This window comes from Neovison vison, chromosome 1, assembly GCF_020171115.1.
Source record: "Neovison vison isolate M4711 chromosome 1, ASM_NN_V1, whole genome shotgun sequence".
Taxonomy (NCBI): Eukaryota; Metazoa; Chordata; class Mammalia; order Carnivora; family Mustelidae; genus Neogale; species Neogale vison.
Window position 1 is genome coordinate 249731234 of NC_058091.1, and position 19922 is coordinate 249751155.

General features: G+C 39.1%; 1 protein-coding gene across 1 annotated transcript in view; it reads left to right on the forward strand.

Annotated features, from left to right (window-relative positions):
- The window catches only part of FBN2 (fibrillin 2), a 247344-nt gene that overhangs the window by 218957 nt on the left and 8465 nt on the right, over positions 1 to 19922 (forward strand). The window contains exons 54-62 of the mRNA XM_044228355.1: positions 850 to 972; positions 1681 to 1812; positions 9894 to 10019; positions 11581 to 11787; positions 12855 to 12980; positions 14512 to 14634; positions 15837 to 15953; positions 16592 to 16720; positions 18438 to 18557. Coding sequence (XP_044084290.1) covers positions 850 to 972; positions 1681 to 1812; positions 9894 to 10019; positions 11581 to 11787; positions 12855 to 12980; positions 14512 to 14634; positions 15837 to 15953; positions 16592 to 16720; positions 18438 to 18557 — 1203 coding nt within the window. The remainder of the gene's footprint in view (positions 1 to 849; positions 973 to 1680; positions 1813 to 9893; positions 10020 to 11580; positions 11788 to 12854; positions 12981 to 14511; positions 14635 to 15836; positions 15954 to 16591; positions 16721 to 18437; positions 18558 to 19922) is intronic.

Genomic DNA, 19922 nt, shown 5'->3' on the forward strand with positions numbered 1-19922 from the left:
CCCTGGTGAGCATAGTTCTAGTTGCTACTTTAAAGCCCTTGTCTGGCAGCATCTTGGTCACCTCAGAGTTGGCATCTCTGGTGGTATTTTTCACTTAAAGTTGTCATTCCATTTTCTTGGCTCCTCAGCAGGTTAGAGAATTTGGGATTATACCATGGATGTTGTGAGTGATATCTTTGGAATCAGTTGTATTACTTTGAAGAATGTTGATGCTTTTGTTTTAGCAGGCAGTTAATCTTGGTGAACATAAAAGCAGAGTGTTAGGCTTGCGGAAGTTAGTGGTTCAGATTTCAGTTTCTTTTATAAGCCCCAGTGTGGCTAGCTTCTTTGATTTTGCCCCATACATGCATGGTTAAGTTAGCAACATGGGCCTTTATGCCAAAAAAAAAAGGGTGTCTTCATCTTTGGCCCTCTCCTATCTGGGGCTCCCCCTCACTCTTGAGCAGCCTTGGTTGCCCCTAGATCCCTTTCTCATTGCTCTGGATAGAAGCTCAGGAAGTTTCTACTGATGATATACCTGCCAGGTGCTGCTCCTGCCAGAACTATGGCCATGTACAGGGTAATTTCAGAAAAAATAAAAATAAACAAAGAAAAAAACTAGGAATTTATGTCTTGTTTGTTTGCTGAGTTTCAGCTCATCACTAGGAACTACTTCAGGTAGTTTCTGTTTTTGTTTTTGTTTTTGTTTTTAGTTTATAGTTGCTACTTGTTAGAGGATGAGTTCATAGGTTACCACTTCTCCATACCAGTGTTGGGAGTTCTGTTATCTTACTGCTTTCTCTATGACCAGTATCATGTAAACAATTACAACTGTAAGCTCAGGACATGCCTGCCTATTTCCTTGATCAGATATCAATGAGTGTGCCCAGAACCCACTGCTGTGTGCTTTCCGCTGCATGAACACCTTCGGGTCCTATGAATGCACGTGCCCGATTGGCTACGCCCTCAGGGAAGACCAGAAGATGTGCAAAGGTAAGGCGGCGGGAAAGAGAATAGTTAACACTACATTTGCCACACTGGAAATGTATTTTAATGATCTTATAGTTCTTTACTATCTTCTTCTAGAGTTTATAGACATGTATATGACATTTTGCTGGTAGATTCCCACACTAGATAACAAGACACTGGATGGTCTACCCCAGCAAGTCAAAGATAAAACGGATTGAAGAGCCCACCATTGTCACACTCTTGGGCTCTTACTAAAGCAAAGATTGCCTTTCCTGAACTACTCTTTTTACTGTATTTTTCATTTAAATTCAATTAGCCAACATATAGAACATCATTAGTTTCAGCTGTAGAGTTCAGTGATTAATCAGTTGCACATAACACCCAATGCTCATCACATCTTGTGCCCTCCTTAATGCCCATCTCCCAGTTACCCCATCCCCCCATCCACCTCCCCTCCAGCAACCCTGTTTGTTTCTTACAATTCAGAGTCTCTCATGGTTTTTCTCCCTCTCTGATGATGTCCCATTCAGTTCTTTCCTGAACTTCCTGTCATTAGGACCAATGCCGAAGCTTTCATAAATCTAGAATATAGCTAAGAGTTGGAAGAGACTTGGCTCCTCCTTTCTCTGTCACACAGTAGCATTTTAAGAGCCAGGAACCCAAAACTAGACCAAAATCCAAAACAGTAGACTGCTCCTAAGAGTTTTGTTTTTCATTGAAAATATTTTCTAGATCTGGATGAATGTGCTGAAGGGCTCCATGACTGTGAGTCTAGAGGCATGATGTGCAAGAACCTGATCGGCACCTTCATGTGCATCTGCCCACCTGGCATGACCCGACGGCCGGATGGAGAGGGCTGTGTGGGTAAGCTGCACGGCGCGGTGTCTGCTTACTCAATATGCCTGCCTCAAGACAGACTGACCATACTACGCAAGAACCATCCTCACTTCAGGCCAATTCTTTTTCTAGCTCTTTCAAGGCTGTTCTGTAGCTGGAATTCTTCATTTTGGGGGCCGCGCCAGTAGAATGTGGTTTGGATCATGCAGTGCCAGTGAGGCCTGTCCTTGCTTTCATCCTTCTATGTCCTGTAAATTTAAAACACTTAATGGAGAAGTGTAGGACAACTCCTTGAAACAATTCTGCTTGTGTAGCGAAATAGAGGAGTGGGTATTCTCATTTTGTATCATCCCATCAGTGAGGAGAGGAAGAGGCAGATCATCTCCAGACATCGGTAACAGGTTGGGTAGGTCTGTGACTTGGTCGTATTGTTTGTAACATACTTGGACCTCAGTTAATTCATGTGTAAGTGGAGGAGGTGAGGCTGGCTCTCTAAGTTGGCTTCGGGAATCTAAAATGTTTGGTTTTGTGGTACATGTCACAGTCTCCTAACACGTACAGTGGCCGTGGCCATGGCCGCCTGGCCCGTTTATCTCAGCATTTGTTTCCCCAAAGTGCTGGCACCTGGGATGGTGCAATCCAGTTTTCTTCCTCCTTGAGAAGAGATCATTCCCCCACCTTGAATTAAGAATCTTCTGTTAGGATCCTAGCCTCCAGTCCCTTGAAAATTGTGGGGGTATATGGAGGGACATATGAAGATAGTGAAAAATGTCTTATTTTAGAGAAAAAGATCACAAAATAAGATTTCTGAAAAATGAACCTATCAGTGATTGCCTGGTACTAGAAGCCACAACTAGAGAGTGGCTATAAAAGGACACCAGGGACCTCTTTGGGAGCTGGAAACTTTTTTTTTTTTTTATGATGCTATTTGTGGGCTCTTTTTTTTTTTAAATTAACATAGAATGTATTATTTGCTTCAGGGGTACAGGTCTGTGAATCATCAGTCTTACACAATTCACAGCACTCACCATAGCACATACCCTCCCCAATGTCCATAACCCAGCCACCCTATCCCAAACCCACCAACCCCCAGGAACTGTCAGTTTATTTTGCAAGATTAAGATTCTTTCATGGTTTGTCTCCCTCCTGATCCCATCTTGTTTCATTTTTTCCCTCCCTCCCCCCCATAACCCCCACCCTGCCTCTCAAATTCCTCATATCAGAGAGATTACATGATAATTGTCTTTCTCTGATTGACTTATTTCACTTAGCATAACACCCTCTAGTTCCATCCATGTCATTGCAAATGGCAAGATTTTGTGGGGTTTTTGATGGCTACAATAGTATTCCATTGTGTATATATACCACATGTTCTTTATCCATTCATCTGTTGATGGACATCCAGGTTCTTTCCATAGTTTGGCTATTGTGGACATTGCTGCTATAAACATTCAGGTGCCTGTGCCCCTTCATATCACTACATTTGTATCTTTAGGGTAAATACCCAGTAATGCGATCGCTGGGTCATAGGGTAGCTCTATTTTCAACTTTCTGAGGAACCTCCATACTGTTTCCCAGAGTGGCTGCACCACCTTGCATTGCCACCAACAGTGTAGGAGGGTTCCCCTTTCTCCACATCCTCTCCAACACCTGTTGTTTCCTGACTGGGTAAGTTTAGTCATTCTGACTGGTGTGAGGTGGTATCTCACTGTGGTTTTGATTTGTATTTCCCTGATACCAAGCGATGTGGAGCACTTTTTCATGTGTCTGTTGGCCATCTGGATGTCTTCTTTGCAGAAATGTCTGTCCGTGTCTTCTGCTCATTTCTTGATTGGATTCTTTGTTCTTTCAGTGTTGAGTTTGATAAGTTCTTTATAGATTTTGGATACTAGCCCTTTATTTGATAGGTCATTTGCAAGCATCTGGGAGATGGGTGATGACCGCACAACTCTGTAACTTACTAAAAATCACTGACTTGTGCACTTAAGATATGCAGATTTTATAGCAAGTAAATTACACCTCAAAAAAGCAATTTGAAAAAGTGAATCTAACACAGGAGGAGAGATACAAGGATATTCACTCCAACTTTGTTCATAGTTACAACAACAACAAAAAGGACTAGAAAACAACCCAAATGCCCATCACAGGAAGACAGTGAAATAAACATGGCATTTCGATACTGTTAGATGTCACACAGCAGGGTCAAGGGAGTATGTACATGTGTATATACATGTGTATATACGGAAGTAGAACTCTAAATGTCTACTTACAGAACAATACATAATATGTCATATTTTAAAGAAAATTATAATGCTATGGTTTTTGTAGGTATGTATGTAAGCAAGTAAATACACAGGAAAAATTTTTAAATTTTTGCAGAAGATAAACCCCACTTCACAAAAGGAATTACCCTGAGGGAAGATACTAGGATTAGAGGGTACTACTCTGAAGCAAATTCAAACTTATCTGTCAATTTTAATTTTTTACAAAACAGTGGAATTTGTGAATTACATGTATAGTATAAAATTAATTTTTAAATGTCTGCAACAACTGATGAGACTGATTTCACAGTTTCTCTTAATCTCTTAGGTATTTCATTCTATATACACTACTTATTAAAGTTAAAAATAGATGACACCAGAGGTACAGTTATGCAGTGGTTCCTTCAGAAACACTGTTCTCCCACAATCTGAAAACCTAGAAGACACACCAGACTCCTGAGCCATGTTTACAAACTCCCATATGTTTCTCAGAGTCTCACATGGCTCAGATGCTAACATGCTTGTAATGGTAGGGTACAAGGGGACTGTATGAAAGATAACGTTAACCATCCTGCCTTCCTAGAGTACATGAGATCCATTTCGTTTCCTTCTCTTTAATTTTTTTTAAAATACTTTGAGTGTGTATGTGTGTTTGAATTTCATCTGGCTACAATACTTAGAAATGTTTTTTTAATACCTGGAAAATTTTTATTTTTATAACCAACAAAATTTTACTTTATACAGTCACTACAATTACCTGTGAATTTCCTGGGAGCAAGGGAGCAGGCACTGGGACCACATCAGGAACTCAGTTTTCTGGTCCTAGATGTGCCATAACAAAGCTGGGTGACTTGAAAGAGGCTAAATTCTCTTTCCTTCAGTCTCCTCCTCTGTGGAGTGAGAAACTACATGATTTGCGTGGGAGGAGGTAGAGGAGAAGGGTTTTAGCTCTAATATTCTATGACTCCCCGTGTGCTTGGTTTTTCAAAGAAAAGACGTAGGGCAGCATTATACATTTGGAATTTCTTCATTGTTAAAAGATGCTACAGAAGCTACAGGTTCTAAAACATTTCTGATACTCGGGCTTTCATGACACCATGCCGGTAGCGGAACCTTCTGTAGAGCTTTCTTTGATCATCAGAAAACTTTTTGTGGCAAAGTTCCATTTCATACAGACATGTTTTTATAGTTAGAAATTCCATTATAAACAGCCAAATTATTATAAATAAAAATTTATTTATTTTTATATAATTATTTTTATATAATAAAAAATTACATATTTTGAATAGTTACCCCTTATCAGATACAACAGATGAAATTTGATTCTGCAATATACTATGCCCAGTAATTATTTTTAAGTAAATTTTTTAAATAAATAAATGAATAGGAAAACCTAATAAATAGAAAAATTTTACCCAGATCATTAAATTTTAATGAAAATGTTGACAATACTATTGGTTATTCATTTTGAAATGAATAAAATTTATTTCAAAATGAAGTTTGAGGGGCGCCTGGGAGGCTCAGTGGTTAAAGCCTCTGCATTGGGCTCAGGTCATGATCCCAGGGTCCTGGAATTGAGCTTCACATCGGGCTCTCTGCTCGGCAGGGAGCCTGCCTCCTCCTCTCTCTCTGCCTGCCTCTCCGCCTACTTGTGATCTGTCTGTCAAATAAATTAAAAAATCTTAAAAAAAATTATTAAAAAAATGAAGTTTGATATATCAGTGAGGGGAAGGAAGGCTTTGCTTTTAAGATAATGGAATTTTTTTTAAAAATGTTCCCTCACTCCACCTCCTGAAGATTTAGAAATACAGCTGAGGAGGGAAGACTGTTACTTATTTAAATGAGGAATGGTCCAAATATGGTCTCTGAAGAATATCTTTCAAATATTATAAAATCTCAATCAAAAACATTTAAGAGACTCAGTGACATATTCTTCCTTAGACTTTAACAGAATACAGATGCCTTTCAAAGTAACTGCCCCAAGTTAAGTGTTCATCCAGCAGTCTTTGAGTAGATTGGGAACACAGGTGAATGAGAGAAACATTAAATGTTTCTGTAGAAGCCTAGTTCCACAGTGAGTGTGAAGAGGGAAAACAATTGACATGCTAAGAACTTTACTCAGAGCTACAGTGACGTCCTAAATTACCAAGAAACTTGGTAAGTACTATTGGCTGGAACGTAAACTGCTAAGGCTACTTCGTATGGATTTTGGGTTTCCTCAAGAAATTAAATATAGAACCACCATATAACCCAGGATTCCCACTTCTGGGTATATACCCAAAGGAGAAAAGCATTATCTTAATAATGAACTCCATTGTAGCATTATTGGCAATAGCCAAGGTATGGAAACATCCTAAGTGTGTATGAACGGACAAGAAAGCATACACACACACACACATACACACACACACACACACACACAGGATTCAGGGAATCCTGTCATTTGTGAGAACATATGAATGAACCCAAAGGGCAATATGCAAAGTGAAATAAGCCAGAAGAATATATGGTATCACTTATATGTGGAATCTAAAAAGATAAAAATAAACACATTGAACTCACAGAAATAATGGAGAAAAGTATTTTCCAGGGGCTTCAGGGGAGGGTGGGGGGTGGGGGAGAAAGGGAGAGGCTGGTAAAAGTATACAAACTTACCTGTATAAGATGAATAAGATCTAAGGATGTAATGTGTGATGTGGCAACTATAGCTGATAACACTGTACTATGTAACTGAAATTTGCTAAGAGAACAGAACTTAAATATTTTCACACAGAAAAAGGGCAAATATGTGAGGTAATAGGTGCACTAAATCACTCGAGAGAAAAATCCTTTAACATTATCCCTCAATAAATCTGGAAATAAGAACAAAAATGGAATCAGAGTGCTGAGTGGGAAAAAGGAAAAAGAGATTTGTCCTAAAGGGGAACGCAGATGAGGTGCTAGATTTAGTGGTATATGACGTTATTAAACGAGATAGTTTTTTAAAGATGGAAGTTACGAGAAAATGTGTGTTGAGAGAATAACTCATTAAAAAGGGAGAACTGTGAACTCTTGGAAGGCAATCCAGAGTACAAGTGCAAAGAATGACCTTTGAGAAAAAAACAGAAAATCTTTAACTGTTGAAAAAGACCAGAGGTGGAAAGTGAGGGCCACACAGATGGTTGGTAGTGGAGAGATGGAGGAGTTCTTGTCTCTGTGTGCGGTAGTCATTGTACAAGGTGGGAGCATGGTGGACATATGAAGAAATACAATAAGGTTGACAAGGGAGTATTAGTTCCCATTAGAGATTTGAATCATGAGTTAAAGTGACACCTGTTCTGTTCGTGGGTTTGTCATGCTGCATAGACAGAGCTAAGTGCACAAAGACAAAAGTGGTGAACAATACCACGGTCTCTTGTGGCAGACATGATGTGATTGAGAAATTTTCAAAGGATGAAACACGGAATGTTAGAAATCAGAATTTCATAGGTGGTGCAACATCACACCAAGATATGCCCTAGTGAAATTACAAATGTCAATAGCAGAAAAAAGAAAAGAAAAAGGTTACTAGAAGACACTTCTGTTGGCTTTAGGCAACTAGGCAGAAAAGGAAAATGCCTACCAGGTAGGAAGAAGATCAAGACACTTCTTCAGGTTCTCACACTAACTCTAGTGCAATGGTAGCAGAGAAAACGTAATCTAAAATTATGAGACCTATTAGCAGTCTTTCAAGTTCTACATCATCAGACATGGAGCAACTCCTTCAGAATGTCCAACAAGAGCCCTTCTTAAAATAATTCAGACTATGAAAGTACAATCAAAGATGAACAACATCAGGGATAGCATTAGATCAAGAAGGCAGACCTCGAACCCTTAAATTCTAGAGATAACAGACACCCACCATTTTTTAAATCCGTAACTTAGTTCCGTATTTTTATATATACTTTAATATATAAATTTTTTTTTCTAAAAGGGAAGGAAAATTTCACCAAGACACATCGTGGTGAATTTTAGGATGCCAAGGGCAAAGTGAAAACCCTTAAACTTTCAGAGAGAAAAGTCAGATTTCCTGCAAATGAACAGTAACACTGGGTAAAAGGAAACAAATGTTTTTCCTAAGATTCTAAGGAAAAATAATTTTTTTAATTAATTTTTTAAATTTTTTTATAAACATATAATGTATTTTTATCCCCAGGGGTACAGGTCTGTGAATCGCCAGGTTTACACACTTCACAGCACTCACCATAGCACATACCCTCCCCAGTGTCTATAACCCCACCCCCCTTCTCCCAGCCCCCCTCCCCCCAGCAACCCTCAATTTGTTTTGTGAGATAGAGAGTCACTTATGGTTTGTCTCCCTCCCAATCCCATCTTCTTTCATTTATTCATAGGAAAAATAATTTTGAACTGAAATTCTATACTCAGTCTAGTAAGAAAATAAAAAAGACATTATCAGAATCATATTCTAGAGTATTTACCACCCACATACCATCTGTGAAAGGATTACCAAACTAGATACTCCAATATTTTGTTTTATTAATCCAAAAGGATGGAGTACTATGCATAAGCAATGGTAAGCCAAGGAACCAGGAAACCTCATGATTTGGTTTACAAAAATATGGATGGCACATTAAAGAAAATATCTAAAAGACCAAAATTTCTAGATCACAGCGGTGTGGCAGGTGGCACCGGGAGAGAGCAGAAGGAACTCATGCCAGAGACGTGTGAAACTGGTTCTTGTTGAAACTGATAGGAAAGCATTCATTACAAATACGTATTGAAGCTTTTTATGGTTATCACTGAAAGGACAGAAAGAAGATTATAATTTCCAGACATGAGATGGAGACAAGAGGAAGGCATAGAAAGCTAGACTATTGTAAGAAATCCTAAGGAAGGGAGGGCAAGAGCATGGTAGATATAAAACAAAATAAAATGACAGGTAAGAATCCGAACACATCAGCAGTCACAAAAGAGAAGAATAAACTGCTCCTTAAAAGGTGGACGTACTTTTTAAAACTCCTTTAAATCCACTTCGGTGCTTTTTCTAAGAAAGGTACCAAGTCAAAAGGTGACATAGATCGACAATAAAGGGATGGAACAAAACACTGAGGGCAAATACTGATAAAAAGAAAGCACAAGCAAAATAAACATCAACAAATTAAAGATTAAAAATTAAGTATAAAGATGAAAGCAGTTTATCAAAAAATCTCATTACCATGAGCTCCTTTATGTTCATAATAACAGAGCTTCAAAAAAAAAAAAAAAAAGCCCCAAGCAGAATTTTACAGAATATCAAATGTAAGGACAAAAGAGATTTTAATAAAGAAGTTTTGCTCTAATTTATCACCAACCAAAAGAGCATTACTACCTAAATTCCTTCCCTCGCTAGTGGCTCTCATACACCACACTGCTCCTGTGATTTCACTCAAAGCTAGTCTGGAAGCTTACCCTTCATCCCTGCCTATGTGGCTTTAGCCCTACTCTCTACCCATCCCTAACACCTCCTACTGCTCTGCTCACAGCCTCTTTCTCCTGTCACAGGGTGTCCTGGCATCCTCTTCCCCCTAGTTCTTTTCCACCTAGTCTAGTATCACAGGGCAAGTCTAGGTCTTATGGAGGCCAGTTTTCATCAAACACCATCCCTTTCCAGCAAGAAGTAGAGAGGGGAAAAGGAAAACACTTTGTTAAGAAAGAATCCCCTAGAAGGATGAAGTTAAAAATAAACCCATATTCATATAGGATTGGCTTTTTATCCCATCATATTAGTATTTTGGTGAGGAAGCTTTAAATAAAAGATAACCCACTCGAGGATAATTTGAAAATAGTAATTTTATAATCTCATTATTCACCCTATTTGTTTTCCCAAAGATGAAAATGAATGCAGGACCAAGCCAGGAATTTGTGAAAATGGGCGCTGTGTTAACACTATCGGGAGCTACAGATGTGAGTGTAATGAAGGATTTCAGTCAAGTTCCTCAGGCACCGAATGCCTTGGTAAGTGACACCTGAGTGTATTTTACCTGGTAAATAAAACATCTGTTTTATGATGTCACCACAGAAGAGCTCTATGTACATATTCTTGCCTGCTAAAAAAAATCCCCCAATCTGAGTAATCCATCTACTTCTTCTTAAAGGTACACATCTATCAAAATGATGTATTTCTGTGCATGTGCGTTGTATGCACATCTATGCATAATGTAAACAGCCATCTTAAATAAAGTCTTTCCAAATTTAAGATTAATTAAGCTCTATGGAAAATGTGACTTTAGTAAAACTTACATCAGGAGATGATTTAATTCCAAAAGAAAATATTTGCTATGTGAGGTAAGCTTTGCTGCATTAGTAATATTAAAGCAAATGCCACACTTCAAAAATGCAGTGAAGGTCAGTTTTTATTTTATGATGCAGAAAAAATGTTTTACAAAATATTTTCCTGTGGAGAATATAAATTTCAGACATTATGTTGTATTTTAACTGCTAAAATGCATACATTATAAACCATTTCACCTAATTATGAGCAGGTGTAAAAGTATGGAGTAGGAAAATGTAAGGCAAAATGAGCACTCATCACTTGCTCTGATAGAAAAACAGCATGTTTCAGCTATATCAGCTATTTTTCCGAATGATGTCACTGCACTGAATCCTAGGAAATTGTTAGTCAAGAAAATAAATTTTGTTTACTGATGTTGTCAATCCAGACCCTTACTACCCACCAATCTTTCTGGCAATAGGAAAGATAGCCTACCTACTGCAATGTACTGCTCTGTTCCTATTATTAAGATTTCATAGGATGGTTCATTAAACCATATTAAAGATTTATTTGCCTATTTACATAAGAGAAATTCCTTTATTTATACTAAAAAAAATCTGCTTATTCCAAATGTTTGAATACTCTTTTAGATGTAGAACAGACGAGATTGGATTGAAAATGTACCAAGATTGTAACATCATCCAGGATTTACTTTTCAAAAACAAATCCTGATACTCATTTGCTTATTTAAAGGGAAATAATTTGGGGTGCCTTGGTGGCTCAATCAGTTAAGCATCTACCTTTGGCTCATGTCATGATCACAGGGTCCTGGGAGCCAGTCCCGCATTAGGCTCCCTAGGGAGCCTGCTTCTCCCTCTGCCCGTTGCTCCCCCTGCTTATGATCATGCGCTCTCTCTCTTTCTCTCTCCCCAAACAAATAAAATCTTTAAAAAGAAATAAAGGAAATAATTTCATTTCATTTTTCTTTTGTTTGTGTTCTATAGGAATGGTAGTTTACTATCAGTTAGTTGCTGATGGGTTGAAGAAAAATAAATCGATTCCCTAAGCATATTATCACTTTTTATCAGATTTAATAAACTATAGTAAAAGAACACACTGTGGACTCCTTCTCCAGCAGCTCTGTAATCGTGAAGCCATCTGAAGCAGGGCAGCTGTTCACAGAGAACAGTACTTATCTTTGATAAACTTTGTGCCAGGAAGAAAAACACTGGCTGACCTATTGTTTTTGAAGAGGAGGGTGGGTGTTCTGTGTCCCTGACGCTCACTCCCCACATGTGATTTCAGACAACCGACAGGGACTCTGCTTCGCTGAGGTGCTGCAGACCATGTGCCAGATGGCGTCCAGCAGCCGCAACCTTGTCACGAAGTCCGAGTGCTGCTGTGATGGGGGGCGAGGCTGGGGTCACCAGTGTGAGCTTTGCCCGCTTCCTGGAACGGCCCAGTACAAAAAGATCTGTCCTCACGGCCCAGGATACACCACCGACGGAAGAGGTGAGGAGCTGAGGGAAGGTCCCGCACATTGTCGACGCAGTTAACAGTAATTGATTCATTGGAAGGAAAAGTGGAGTATCGATAAAATGGCTAAAATATTTGTATGCATGTGTGTTTGTATATGCTTTTTGCTAATGATTAAGAGACTTCAAAGGAAGTAATCTTCATACTGAATCTAAGAGCAGAACTTACTAGGAAACAGAAGCCTGAAGCTTAGGTAATAGTTAAGTAATTTTCTTGAGATCACATGTTTTCTAAGGGATGGACCCGGAAGTGGAACACATCTGCCTGACCCCAAAGGACATGTCTGTAGCCCCCAAATTCTACTTGCTTTATTTAAATAGGTGTTGCTTATTTGAGTGTGCACAAGGACACAGTCTGTTTGCAACATATTTACAAACCAAGCTTCATAATCTGTTAGTGGTTTCCAGTTGTTTTTCTTGTTTTTTGTTTTTGTTTTTTTTCTCCCTGAGACTACTCCTCATTGAAGTTTATACCTAAAGGCTCCAACTTTGGAGATAAATTCTAGCCTCTGACCCATTATTCCCCTTTGTTTCCTTTTTTTTTTTTTTTTTTTTTAAACAACCACCTGAGAGACTGTCCTGAAAAGATACCATTTTCTCCTACAACTGTACAGGCTGTTGGCCCTGGGCCCAATTACTCTGCTCATGAAACCCTTTCTTGAGAGTCTAATCCAAGTGTGGATATGAGGACCAGGAGTGGGAAATCACCACAAATCCCAGATTAATTGGACTTCAGAGAGGGAGCTTTCTACGCCGCGCCAAAACAGTTCATACTTAGATTGCAAAATGAGTAGACTGAAGCTGGGCTCTCAACAGAGCCTCATTTATAGACCTCTTCCAATCCCTCCCAAATATTCTTTCTTCCCGTCCATGTTGCTGAAGTGATGAGGAGGTACCCGAGCGCTGTTGTGAACGTTATTTGCTAGTTATTTCATGTCAGTCCCTTCGTTTCTCTTAGGTTCTCACCAGTTTCATCCTTGCATGTATAATAACTTGTGTGTGTGTGTGTGTGTGTGTGTGTGTATTTTTTTCCCTCACACACAGATATTGATGAATGTAAGGTGATGCCAAACCTCTGTGCCAATGGTCAGTGCATCAATACCATGGGCTCATTCCGATGCTTCTGCAAGGTCGGCTATACGACAGACCTCAGCAGCACCTCGTGTGTAGGTACGTCTGGGGGTGGCCAACTGCTGTTTCCTAGAGCCACTGCTGGCAGCGCGGTAGGTTTACCATGGAGCGCCGCAATATTCCTTATGCAGTCATGCCGTTCCTTTCAGGTATGTGGTTCCTGGTATCACAGTAGTTGTCCTTGCCCAGTAAACTGTGACACAGAACTGTTCAGTTCATCAGGAAGTGTTCAGTCACGGAGTGTAAAACTACAAAATCTGCTTCACCAATTTATACTTTAATTTAAAATTAGAAGTGCACCTTCGTTTGTCAGTCTCTTGATGAAAGAAGAGGGCTCCTGATGGTGAGCCTGTGTGTGAGTCTATGTAGGGAGACCGCTTTTGTGCTTGTTCCTCATTGCTGGGTTTTTCATAAAATATACGAATGAAGCAGTTGCAAAGCAGTGTCAGGACAGAATCCTTCTACATTTTTCACAATCTTTTTTCTAATTTAACTTCTCACACCCACACTATTCTGTACCAGTTGAGGGCAAGGGGTGGGGAGTTTGCTTCTAATGGGTCTTTCCAAAGCATTTGACTTAGTTTTCACTGAAGAAAAAGAAGTCTCTTCTCCTCCATATTAATCAACTTGCATGATAGTCCATTAAAGTACCTATTTTAATAACAAACACACCTGGCATGAAAAGGTTCAGAAAAACCAAACTGGCCCTTTGTAAGCATTTGACTCACTTGGCTGGCATGAGAGTCCTTGAGAACAGGCTAGCATCACGAGCTTCTGGTGTGCTGGGGGCGTCCATCAGTGTCCTTCACGAGGAAATGGAGATTGTTTGCTGTCCATCGGTCCTAGCAGAGAATGCAAGGGAGAACGATTTGGGACGGTTATTTTGACTCAGGATGTGAGCAGAGTGTGTAGAATCTACAAGGCACCGTGCTGTGTGCTGGGGCTCTGCTATCTGTGGGCTAAAAGAAAAGAGGGAGACGTTACTGAATGCTGTAAGGAGAAAGCTATGCACCAAGGGCTGCTTTGAAAGGTGCCGTGACCTCTGATCCAGTGACTTGGAGCCTGAGCCATCTTGCAGGGTGAGCGGAACGAAGTAAGGACCAGACAGAAGACAGAGGGCAAGAGACCCTGCTGACCGTGTGTGTGTGTGCAGTGGAGCTGCCGGGCCAGGAGCAGTAAGGGCCTGACTGAGGGGCAGCAAGCCTGTGGGACCCCACGGTGCTTGGCATGTCAGTTCACAGTTATAAGAGGATATCTTCCAGATTCATATGTAAGAAGAAGCTCTTAAGAAAATGATCCTTGTGGTGTAAACCAGAGTACATAAGGCTAAAGAATGCAGTGGGGTTTTTTGCCCCTGGACGTTACATGTATCCAGGAATCATAGATTGATCTACAAAGTAAACTTGTATGTTACTTTCAAGATAACTGCTGTGCATCATTTTCCCCTGGCTGTTTTTCCATTTTAAGTTGAAGCCAAAAGGGAAAAGATAAAGTAGGAACATGGAGGGAGGAAAGAAGCCAGTGGTTGCTTGAAACTAAAAACTGTAATCTTGACCTCACTTTCATTTAGATCTCGATGAATGTTCCCAGTCCCCGAAACCATGCAACTTCATCTGCAAAAACACAGAAGGGAGTTATCAGTGCTCCTGTCCTCGGGGCTACGTCCTGCAAGAGGACGGAAAGACCTGCAAAGGTGAGGGACACATCTTCACCATTCCCGACCCTCTTGTCTCCCTCCAAAGTCAGCTAGGGAGCTTTTCTGGCTGCATGGCCTTCATTAAGGAACATCTCCCCGGTGACCACTTGATTACTCAACAGAAAATTCTACCAGAGGACACATGGTAGGAGGCAGGGAGAATTAAAGCCCAAATCACAGCTGTTTCCTTCTTATCTAACAGACCACACAAAATAACAATTAAATGAACTTATATAAAACAAAAAAATGTTAGGGAGGGAAGAGATTGAAACAAATAAATAAGATTTCCTTTGCTGCTTATCTAAGATTTTATTTCCTCTCATCTGTCTTTATTACTTGACTGCAGAAGATTGAAAATGAATGGGTGAATTTCATTTTTTTGCACAGGTAGTATTAAAAGTAATTATCAAACTAAAGTAGACAGTGATGATAGCTCCCGCGCAAGACTCATGCATTTGGTTTTATCATAAACCTCTCCTGTATGGAATTAATGGATTGAGGAAATTCCTGTCTAGCTAAATGTTTGAAATACAAGTTATTCTTAAGAAGATGTAGTTTTATTTCCAAGGAATACCAAATAATAATAATAATTATAGCAAGCAGTACTGTTCTCTTAGATCTTAGTGAACCGCTGTCAGTTTAATTTTGCATGTTATGAGTGCAGACAGTGCATGTTTATTAAGCTTTAAAATAATGAGTGTTATAGTTTCTACATTTATTTAAATATATTCTCCCATATTAAGTTCTAATCTCACCAGAATTACATTTCGAGTTTTCTATTAGTATAGTCCAAATACAAATTCCATTTATGACCAGAATCACAGATGCCATGTTTTTGCTTCCTCTGGTGTTTATGATGCTATGTTCACTTGGAGCCTAAGAGCCTGACTCAGTGCTTGTTTTCAGACCTTCATCAGTTTCCAGCTTCTGTTTTATTTTTACTTAACCTGCCCCCGCAACTGTTCTCACAGTGAATACCCTAAGGTTCTAATTCTTGCATTTAGTGCACAGTGAAGTACTGGCTGGTCACTTATTCCTCTGTTCGCCCTATGCATTATGGGAGTCTTGTAATGCTTCCAGCAGAACTCTACACGAAATAGCCCCAAACAGAACATGTCCACACCCTGTGGCTTCCTGAGAGGGAAGGCAGGGCCAGGTAACTCCGCACTTCTTTTTCACTGGCCTCTCTTTCACCTCAGACCTTGATGAATGTCAGACCAAACAGCACAACTGCCAGTTCCTCTGTGTCAACACACTGGGAGGTTTTACCTGCAAATGTCCACCTGGTTTCACACAGCACCATACGGCCTGTATTGGTAAGACACACTGCATGTGGGAAGATTTGCTAATTATGGGTACATGCATAAGAAATGTACTTAAAATGGTAGACTATTGAATGGCTCCATACTTCATTTAGAACTGCTAGGTCATGATTACTGGTCTAGAAATAATATAGGTGTTTTTCATAAGAATGGTATCCAAAGGCAAAAATATATGAAGTCCAAGCTTATTTACGATCCAAGCACATAGACGGTAGGTATATTCCAAACAGGACCTTTAGGTTGCATTCTAAATATAACCATGTATTTTCAGACTAAATATAAATAAAGGTTCATTGTGATTTATAACATGCTAATGAACATGGTGGGTTATTTTATGTTAGAAGGCACACATATGTTAAGAGCGTTTCAGTCTGCATTGTCAAAAACCCAAGTCCTCAGTTAACTCAAGTCCTCAGTTGACCCAAGATATGCTCTAATTTCACCTCTCTTGAAATACTTTTTTTTTCTTTGCCACTTTTGCCTCTAACCTGAGAGTGAATCCTGGCATAGATTTCCCTCAGGTTTTCACATCTTGAACTTAGGTTTTCATGCCTCACTTTGCATTTCGTGTAGTGAAATCTGAGTCATATAATGATGGGGAAGCGTGACACTCCTCCTTCCTCTTTTGCTAGACAACAATGAATGTGGGTCTCAGCCTTCACTTTGTGGAGCAAAGGGAATCTGTCAAAACACGCCTGGAAGTTTCAGCTGCGAATGCCAAAGAGGGTTCTCTCTCGATGCCACTGGACTAAACTGTGAAGGTGAGTTCATCTGCTAAAAAATCCTTAAAATAATACAGCAAACTATTTTCTTTTAACTTGCAAGCCACCAAATGGGAAATGAGGTCATCTCAAAAAGAAAAAGGAATTTAACAAAATAGAACTCAGCAAAATAGAACTTGATTTTTGTTCATACATTTTCATATATCATTTTGGGGTAGAGGAAAACTTGAACGTGATAGAACAAAAATTCTATATGAACTGGCTATTAAAGTAACTGGAGTCTTTGCCTAATTACTGATCAAAAAAAAAAAAAGCTGAAAAGGAATTCTGTAGCTAGTAATTCTGTACGGTAGTGTACAGGTACATCCGAAAAAAATGATGGACTTTTTTCCATGATAACTAAATGTGTGAAAGTTAAGTGTAAGAAAAGAAACAGTTATCAAAGAGAATTGTAAAATATATGAAAGCTCTGGGGAAAGTGATAGCTGTTTCCATTTTATTTGTTCTGAAACTCCTCCTATTTACTCTCTTCTCTAAAAATGGGCATTTTCTGTTAAGCCACCCACCCTCACAATAGGTATTTCCTGCAAAGTCAAAGAAACATTTAACTGGGAATAAAATAAGAATCTATCTATACTCAACAAAATATTATACTGTCCTCCAATATTTCCACTGCAAGGGCTAATATAGTAGAATTGATATCTTTTACAAAACACCCATGCCAGAAATTATAAGACTCTGTACATTCCCTTATGTTTTTATAAACTATTGCAATTTAAGTCCTTAATTGATTTTAGTGCCCCTTTATTATTCTTTGGGATTTATGATTCTGGATTCTAGAAATATATTCAGGGTTTTTAATATACTCTTTATAAGAAGTATAAGACATGTATAAATCTAATTTTTAGCCAAGAAAAGTTCAGTTTTAAAGATTTCCATTTTAACATTTTATATTTGAAGTCCTTGAGACTTCTAAAGTATTCTGAACATACAGCTGCTTGCCACGTGTAAGTTCAGCCTGTGACCATCCACATAAGATACGCTTTATTAATTAGCCATATAAATTTGTTATATACACCTCAAACATGCCAATTTTATTTCACTCTTTATGAGTAGATTTCAAAGTCTCAGTTGTCATTCCAAAAGAGTACACATGTGTGGACAAAGAAATTTTTTCATATGTTGTAATAATACCACATCATATCTAAAAATAATATATTTAAATACTTAAATTTTTCATCTAATTAATGTCAAATGGTAATAAAATTTTTTGCATACAAAACAATTACACATTTTAGATATCTCTGTAGTGCTTATATCCTCCCAAACATGAAGATTTCTGTTAAGATTTATTTACTTACTTACTTACTTACTTATTTTAGAGCATGAGTGGGTTATCGACTCTTGGTTTTGGCTTAGGTTGTTATCTCAGGGTCATGAGATCGAGCCCCACATCGGACTCTATGCTCAGTGGGAAGTCTGCTTGAGATTCTGTCTCCCTCTCTCTCTACCCTTCCCCACCTCTCTCAAATAAGTAAATCTTAAAAAAAAAATAAAGTGGGTTCTTATCTCAGAAACATTGTTTGTATCGCGGGCTAATAACCATGTGACTTGAAAAAACTGACAGCCTCTCTGTGTGTCTTGTTTATCAGTTCCCCTGATAATAGTTAAGGCAGGTTGTGTTTGGAGGGCATTTAAGAACAGTAGAGGAAAGGAAAGGGGGTGCATAAGTATCTTGCCGGGATTGTTTTTGCAGATGTGGATGAATGTGATGGAAACCACAGGTGCCAACATGGCTGCCAGAACATCCTGGGAGGCTACAGGTGTGGCTGTCCTCAAGGGTATATTCAGCATTACCAGTGGAATCAGTGTGTTGGTGAGTTCTCATTTGTTACATAGCATCTGCTTTCTTACTTTAAAGTATCTGTGTAAGATGAACAAATAATAAAAGTATTGATGTTTCAGTGTAGCCTCTGAATCCTAGAACTTTAACACCAGTCCTCTGGACAGATGCATGGGGCTCTGTGACACTAGTCTACTTGTGTATGTTTGAAAATATCCAGCGTAAAAATGTTGTTTTAAGTACCCCAAAGGGAACTCAACTAGAGCTTTTATAATTACAATTTCCTACTGGATGTAATTTTAACTTTCTGAAGATGGTGTCAAGATTCATCATCTTTATTTGCTAAGGTCAGGGGCTTTTCATCATTAATTTCTTAACTTTAGATTTGGGGTTGAAAAATTGCCCATCCATCTCCCTCGTAAGTCCTACATCTAAATGAATTCAGATCAGCTTAATAAGGACTGTCCATCTGTGCTTTCCAGTTACATACATTTAATGAAGAAGGCTAAGTAGCTGAAGGTAGAAAAGGTAACTACTTACAATTAATTCTGTTGAATTGAATTTGTCTCTAGACAAAAGTGTTTGTAAAATAAAGTCTCTAGGCCCTCAACCCTGTTCCTGGCATTGATAACAGTCAATGGAAATTCTCCTTTAAGAGAGAGCCTGATCAAAGAAAACATTATTCTGTGCTTGAATAGCCAGCTGATGTACTTAGCAGAGGCCTGATTTCTTGGCTCCGTCTGAGTGCCCTCAGCAGATGCCCCAACAGCAAAGCCTGAAGGGGAATCGAGGTCCTGAGGGCAGCCGGTGGGGTGCTCTCCTATGCCTCTACCATGATTTCAGTTACCCCACGTGTTTCTTCACTGTGAGCATCCACTTGATAAATTAATCTGATTTTATCCTTTGTGGTCTTCTCAAAAGAAATTTCTAATGACAGTTTAGTGAATGGAGGAGAGAAAATCAAGCTGAATTTCAAAGGAGGGAAGCCAGCTTGGTGAAAGCCACAGAGAGGCTGTGGTCTTGTGCGAAGCCAATGACAGATGCTCCATCAGCCCACGAATAGATGCTCGTGCAGGGAAATGCAGAAACCATTCGTGATCAAGAAGTTAGGGACACAGTTTCCAAGGGTTGTCAATGATGAGTTAGGCAGTCAATCAGAATGATTGGTGGGGTCACTTCTTTTTCTCTTCACACACAAAAATGCTGCCTTGAGTCCTTATGTCCGGATTGATTTATATAAACAGAGGCAAAGTATAGGCACACTCTTGAGAATATAGAGATCAGTTCATTTGTAGACAGCCATTGAAACAGTGTAAAATAATTATATTTTTACTAAATATAACTGTTTACTAAAGTGGAGGGTCTCTTATTTTATAGAAATATGGACTTTTTGGTTAA